Source organism: Monopterus albus, unplaced genomic scaffold (assembly GCF_001952655.1).
Source record: "Monopterus albus unplaced genomic scaffold, M_albus_1.0 scaffold173.1, whole genome shotgun sequence".
NCBI lineage: Eukaryota > Metazoa > Chordata > Actinopteri > Synbranchiformes > Synbranchidae > Monopterus > Monopterus albus.
Window position 1 is genome coordinate 1263409 of NW_018128053.1, and position 7742 is coordinate 1271150.

At 40.8% G+C, this 7742-nt stretch overlaps 1 protein-coding gene across 1 annotated transcript in view; it reads right to left on the reverse strand.

Annotated features, from left to right (window-relative positions):
* LOC109969429 (equilibrative nucleoside transporter 2-like) overlaps positions 1 to 7166 on the reverse strand; it is a 14835-nt gene extending 7669 nt beyond the window's left edge. Inside the window, exons 1-8 of the mRNA XM_020616309.1 lie at positions 6973 to 7166; positions 3803 to 3859; positions 3457 to 3538; positions 2944 to 3086; positions 2642 to 2781; positions 2414 to 2548; positions 2067 to 2164; positions 1538 to 1607 (exon numbers count right to left, since the gene is read on the reverse strand). Of these exons, the coding sequence (XP_020471965.1) occupies positions 1538 to 1607; positions 2067 to 2164; positions 2414 to 2548; positions 2642 to 2781; positions 2944 to 3086; positions 3457 to 3538; positions 3803 to 3834 (700 nt within the window). The 5' untranslated portion in view covers positions 3835 to 3859; positions 6973 to 7166. The remainder of the gene's footprint in view (positions 1 to 1537; positions 1608 to 2066; positions 2165 to 2413; positions 2549 to 2641; positions 2782 to 2943; positions 3087 to 3456; positions 3539 to 3802; positions 3860 to 6972) is intronic.
* Between the last annotated feature and the right edge of the window lie 576 nt (positions 7167 to 7742).

Sequence of the window (7742 nt, forward strand, 5' to 3'; positions counted from 1 at the left end):
CGACATGTTAAACATATGGGTTAATGGTTTGCATATCCCCTCAATTACCCATTTAACAGTTGTCATAGTGATACCATCACTATCACTAGATGTTTTGTTACCACATTTATTCACTATCTCTATAATTTCCTTTTCAACTATGGGCTTCAAAAACATAGAACTCATGTTCCTTTTGATTGTATTATTATTTATAGTGACGGATGTATCATCTGTACAAATGCTTCTTGCTAAACCAGGACCAACATTCACAAAGAACCTATTAAACTTATCTACTACATCCTCCAATCTATTGACCGGTGTATCATTATCCATAAAATATTGAGGGTAGTTACTCTTGCTGGAACTGTTTCTAATCAATTTATTTAATATATTCCACTTACCTCTCATGTTATTTTTATTATCCTCTAATACTTTAGAGTAATATAGTTTCTTAGATCTCCTCAAAATCTCAATTAATTTGTTCTTATATGACTTATATTTTTCTTCCGCCTTCTTTGAGCTGTCCTTTATGAATTCCTTATATAACACATTCTTCTTTTTACATGCATTCTGTAATCCCTTACTCATCCACGGTTTCCCACTGTAATTCCTTTTGTTTTTATACTGCTTACGAGGACAGTTCCTGTCATATACTTTCTTAAATATATTTAAAAATTGCTCATATGCTTTATCTAAGTCTTCCTCTCTGTAAACTGATTCCCAGTTTTGCCCCATAAAATCCTCTTTTAGCCTCCTTACAGCATGTTCATTCGTCACCCTCCTATAGAAAAAATTTGTTTTTGGCCTCTCTTTTCTATACTGGCCCTCATAAACCACAAATACTGGTAGATGATCACTAATATCATTTATAAGTAATCCACATTAACAGTGGATGAAATGACTATGGGGTTGAAAGTGATGAATAGGCACATTTCAGCTTGTTGTTCTGGATTTCTGAACCACAGTCTTGTTGTTTTGCTTAATTTTCACTGCCAAAAGCATGTTTTCAGCAGAACAACACAAGGAAAAAGCATTTAAGATTTGTTTTTGGCCTCTCTTTTCTATACTATTACAACTATAGTTCATACACATCCACTGTTTCATTTATGTGGAAAAAACTAACTAAAAACCCTCCGTTCAACATGTGTGTGAGGAAAATATGTCAAATATGGCATCTGGTTCAGTGAATTATGAGTAGGTAAACTGCTCTGGGCTTTTTAGTATTCATGGAAAACTCTGGGAGTCTGTGAGAGTCTAACAGGCTCAGTCTTTGTTTGGGCCCTGGAGGGACGCTGGCTGGATAAACAGAAGGTCAACTGTCTCAACAGGATAATGATCTACTGAAGTGATTTGATCCAAGCAGACGGCTCAGGACAGGATCGTGAACTCCGTGGAAAAGCAAACAGACAGCGACTCGCTGTCAAACTGATGCTTGATGATCGTTTCACTTCTAAATTAGATAACATTGTGAAATTACAGTGTGCCTGTAGTGCCAACATGGAGACAAATGGCATCAAATCACAGGGAGTGAAAAGGAGCTGGGTGAAGCCAGTCCCACCTTCCAGCAGCTCTTCTGTGGTGCCTGCTTCATACTTGTTGCTTTTGTTCAGGTAAAACTGAGCAAACTCCTGCATGGAAACACCAGACATCACACGTTAGGCCTGAAATATCAATCAATCAATACATACAGAAAAACATGGATTATGCTGCTGGGCTAACATGTCTACAGGCTCAGTCAGCATGACTCTAGTGGGGCTCCAAAAAAGTATGTGCAATGTTATTCTGACCAGTTTGATCCATATTTAAATTCAATTCAATTCAGTCAAATTAAGCAGTTTTACACTTTGGCAGCTGTAAAAGCCACCAAGAGGATCCTGTATTTGGTTTTTAATCTTCATTAAAATCAATAATTAGCTTCAGATACCAGTATTTGCTGGCAAGTTTTCCCATTACACAAAATGTCACTAAAGCAAATAAATAGAGTGCATCATGTAATACAGTCTTTCCTCCTGACCAGTTTTGTTAATGTGCAAGCAATGTGGGTGATCGTGGGTAATGTAGTCATGCAGAGCTGGGAGCTGACTGACCAGGCGGGGCAGGAGCAGGTAGCTAAAGAGAGTGACCAGTGTCCCCACACAGGGCGTGATGAAGTAACCCAGTGCTGCTGACTCCAGATCTGCTTCACCTGAGTGACAAACACACACACACAAAAACAAACAAGTTAGCTAGGAATTCTGGGAGAGAGAAATATCAGACAAATGAAAACACTGCTCAAATGGAAGGAAATGAGCCGTGTCTTTTGAAAAGGAACAGCGGGTGTTGTGCAGTGTCATGCTGATTTGACTAGCTCTACATTCAATTTCAATGTCCCCGGTTACCAGGCAACTGGGGATCAGACACCCAGTGGCGTGTTGTGTGTATGTGGATGGCTCACTGGCTAAGGCTAGCAGCATGGCAACGGCAGCAAAGGTCCCGGCGAGGCCCTGGCCACTCATGAAGATGGTGCTGTACTTCTGAGGCAGCAGACCCACCAGACCGAACAGACTGCCCTGCAGCACGGCGCCGAACGCTGGGGACAGCAAGAGTTGTTTCATTCCACCCGTACAATTCTCTGAAACTCTCCTTCTTTCAGGATTTCACTCACAGAGTCACAGCAACTTACAGTTGATGAACCAGATTGTAGCCATGGTAACAGAAAAGAAGCGGTCTGCCTCCATGGACACTTTGACCAGCCCTGCTGTGAGGATGAAGAGCAGTAGGATAAAAACAAGGCTACCTGCGATGCGCATTGCCTCTGATATCCTGAAACACAACCAGTAAAAACACCCATGTTAGTGATTTTCCCAAGGCCGCAACTGAGTAAAATAAACACCAGAGAGGAATGTCCTGGCACAACACAGTGCTACATGCAACACTGCACTGGCCAATACCAGCACTGAATTAACTTCTAACCCTGCCCCTGACCTCTGGTAGAGGAATGAGTTGAGCAGGGTGAACAGCAGCAGAGGCAGCTGGGACAGCAAAGTCATCCAGTTGTTGAAGTAGTACTCTTTGTGGACCGCTGTGCCGTTGCTCCATTCTGTTGTGTTTAGGCGGCTTTGGAAATACTGCGAACCCAGAGGAATCATGACAGACATCAGATCATCACTGTCCATACATGAACATATATATATACACAGCATCACTAGATGTGAGCATATATAAACATACCACATTAACCACCAATGGAAAATTGGTAGCTTTTCTTACGGTCTGGTGTTTTTAGCTCACCGTTTTGCTTCTACAGACCAAACACAAACTGTTTTGATTTGTTGTAACCATTTTTATCAGCAAGCAGCTTTATTAATATGTCAGTGTCATGTTTACAACTTGCTCCACTGGCATTTTCTTCGATTTTATAAACAGCTTATTGTCCATGCCACCATTGTGATCCAGATCTATTGTCTATAAGGGATTGGGTAACTGTCATGTTTTTACCATTGATGCAGTCATGAAGAAGTTCCATGGTAACAGCGTTCCCAGGCCCAAGATGAAGAATACGATCCCCACTAAGCAGCCCCTGTAGAGCAAAGTGGGTTATTTCAATGCAGGTTTTAAAGTATACAGCAGTTCGTCATAGTTGATGCAAGTTAAAGGAAACCGCAGTCAAACTGTTACCCATATCATTTTTAAAGAAATGCAAAGCCTTGAAGTGGCTACATCATTCCATCAGCAAAAGAAAAGTTAAAAAACAAAACAAAACGGTGGCCGAAAGCAAAACATTTCAGAGAAACTGTGGTCGAGAGCTAACAGTGAGAAGTGAGAGTTTCTTGTTTCAGTTCACCTGTCCTGAGGAGTGTCTGTCCGTCCCTTCATCCTAAAATACGTAGTTCTGGTGAAGCTGCAAAAGTAAAAGAAGAACAGAACGGTTAAGTGGAGTCTAACCTAATCCAAGGGGAGTAGACATTACTAGACAGCTACTGAAAAGAGAGACACACTGGATACACAAGTATGCTGACTACTTCATGCTCTAAATCAAGTGCTATTTCTGTGATATAATGATACATGTTCTCAGTTCTGTGCCTACAGGTCACTCATCCTTGTGTGGAATGGGTCAGGGTCACTGGAGGTATAGCTTAAACTATGTTTGGACCCTAGGTTTGTTTGTCTGATCCGCTATCTTATCAACTGAGAAATCATTTTTAAAATTGTAAACAAGTTTCTGTAAAATGCCGATACTGCTGAATCTTGAACACTGAATTTAATAAGCACATTATGGGATTCCTACTCTATGTAAACCTGTGAGTATTAGGGCGAACCAAACTGTAGTTAGCTTAATGTGTGTGGGAGAGGCAGAAGCAGCCAATCAAACGACCTGACTAAGTGCAGTTAAAGTGATTTTCCATTGAGGCTGTGGCACTGGAACAGCACCCTAAGGCTGGAAATAAAATGAATCTCTCTGGGCTAATTAGATATTAGTCAAGTATCTGAGAGTACACTCTCACACATGACTCTGAAAAGGAAAACAAATCCACTCGTTCACCAACAGATTCTGCTGGTAGAATGTGTTATGGCAGCTCTCCTTCTCCTCCTATTTGTTGGAGAACCAACCTAGACACATAATAGAGCCAGACTGACATTTATTCTACTTTGGAGTCTGCACTACTTCCTATAAAATCCAGCTGAGTCGTTATTTTCCCCACAGACTTCCCCATTTTAGGCATAACGGTTTCCATTTGTCAGGGGTCTACTTCATAATCGACATCTTCCTCTGCTGACAAACAATACAGACGGAGGTAACCAGACACTGACAGCCGTGTCATTCTCAAAGGGCAGTGACGCCACAGGTTCTAAATCACACATGAACATGCTTCACTCCCCATGGATCACATGTTTTGTACACCATGTTATCAGCTATGATAGCTAAGGTAAAATAAAAGCCCACTTTCTCACTGGTGAGACTTGGTAACACTGTTTGCATCTCACTAAAGCAGGATGGCAACCAGTAAATCAGCTTGATCAAAGTCATTACAGTCTCACTGGAGTGTAGGTTTTAGACAGCTGAGCAGAACTAGTTATTGTGTGGGAATAAATCACGAACGAGCCTAAAACAATGTGGCCATACAGGTTGTAAAAACGTGTTTGTGTTTTATATCATCAAATGACAAACAGGACCGGGGGGTGGGGGGTGAGGTTGGATCTGCCTGCTGCTTCAAAGCTCTACTAACATAACCTTGTTCCTCTGAATCAAAAGACAGGAAAGCAGCATGCTGTAAGCCAGGAGAACTCTTATCACAGTGTCCTATATACAGAAACAGCTCATATGTATGCTAACCGGGTTCTGAGAGACACCAGTCACACAACTGGCAGGGAGTCGCTTTGCTGTGCCTTTGTACTGAGGACACAAAAACATGCAGTACATGGGAAACACATCCAGGAGTCACTTAAGGTCAGACAGCACAGAGTCACACGAGTCTCCCACAGGTCCCCTGGGTCAACAGGAATGTCAGCTGATTTAATCTCATATATTAGCCTGAAATAGGCACTTAATATATTTATGACCGTCACTGTTCATTCTTATAAAACAGTACTGAATTGTATTTGAGTAGTTTGTTAATGAATCTGTGTTCAAAAGACCAGATGTACTGTATTACTATCTTTTATCAATGAATTGTTTTCATTAAACAAATTGGCAGGCTGTCACTGGACCAGGTAATTAAAAAAAAAATCTGAATCACTGAATATACATACATAGTCCATTTCAAATGTTTAAGTCCTAGACACAAGATATTTTCTACCTCAGTCCATGTTGGTTCACTGCAAATCCAGCAGCTCTTCAGTATTTACACAGATAAATGTCACTGTGGGCACAGTCAATGCAGGGTTCAAACTGACAGTTTCATCACCGTGTTCAGTAGGTACGATGGTACCTGCCCTTTGTTTAGCCTGAGGACTCCAAGGTAGGCATTTTGGCAGGCAATGTGATCATGTGCAAAAAGATTTGCTCCAGTCACAGCAAGACCAAAACACTTGGTGTCTCTTTACATTTAGCCCTCTTTTGTCTGCACATATCCAACTATCAAGTTAAACCCTCCTCAGACCACTTTAATTTGGATTTGTCAGTCACGCAGTTATTAATTCCCACTGACAGAAATCAATGCGCCTTAAGAAGCTTTTTCTTTACTGGGTGTTTCCACTGATGAACAGTGTACATGTGCAGACACACACACAGGTGAGTTCAAGCAACAGTAATCCTCTAGAAATTCTTCAGATTGGAGTAAGGGGTTGGCAAAGGTGTGAGAATCTAGTTAAAACATTAAATATAACTGGCTGTACACATCGATGGGACCACATCAGAACCTGTGTTCTCCAGTTTGGAAACTTCTAGCCCTTAAAAAAAAAAGTTCCAGTTACTGACTGAGTCATAGGAGATTACTCTTACTCTTTACAGTAATCCTGAACCAAGCACCATGTGTTCTCATACACTGTGTGTGTGTGTGTGTGTGTGTGTGGGCAGTGAGGACAATGGAGCTATAGTAACACCAGAAAAACAGAAATACTGTAGAAAGATATAACAACAAAATGATAAACGGTCGAATCATATAAAATTATAAAGTGAAAATCGGTAATGTATGACCTTTATTTAGGACGCTATGGGTCATGTGGACATAACCAGCCATCTCTCTTAGACAACAAACACCTGTTAAACCGAAGCAGATAAAGCACTAACAAGTACTATTAAACTAGTAATGACATGTTTATTCTAGTAAGAACTGAAGAAGCACTGTTGTTTAAATATGTTTACGGATAACCACGTTTAGGGCAACGCCAATGGAGACAGCCTCGGAAAACTGAAGGGCATTCTTGTTTTATGGCACAGCAGACAGAGAAGTAAACAGCAGTTTTCTTAAAAGCTGATGAAAATAACACTCCGCTGTGAATAGTGTCTGTATAAAACAGCCATGACATCTTTTAACATGTATGCCAGCTCCACGATGTACGAAGGAGACTCACCTTGGGAAACTGGTCTTGTCACTACCTTTTCATAATGTTCCCATCGTAAAACCAAACCCTTGATATTTCCAAAACGAGAAACAAAGTAGCAGCTATTAGCAGCTATATAACGTTATAACATTATTACATCAGACTGTTATACACGTGGATAAAGAGCAGCTTATTCTCCATCATGCAGCGACGCACTTCCGCACTTGCACATCAATGTGCCCCGCCCCTTTGTGTGTGTGTGTGTGTGTGTGGGGGGGGGGGGCAGGGGAGGAAATAACTAATTTTATTTATTGTGATATAAAATGATCTCAACAAATATAACAACAACAGTAAAATAATATATTTGCCTGTTATACATATCAATGTCACATAACAATGACATTAACTTAACTGTACATTAAATATATCCACAACATTAGGTTACTGCCACTTCACATTATCATTTACTTTAGTAATTAGAATGGGCTCAAATGGGCAATAAATAAATGTCTTTACAGCTCTAATAGGGTTTTGGGGGCTGGTCTCTAGGTGTATAGCTTATTATTCAAAGAACAGAGCTACAAACTCTGAATTTGCATGTAATAAGGATAATCACCTTATTTTGGCCAAGTATGTTACACACAAGGAATTTGTTTCTGGTACAGAACTGAGGCAGCCATCTGCGGTGCCAACTCACACTGATGGCTCTAACCATCGGGGGCTACTTGGGGGTTCAGTGTCTTGCCCCAGGTACTTCGACATGTGGACTGCAGGTACGTTGATTCGAACTTCAAACGTTC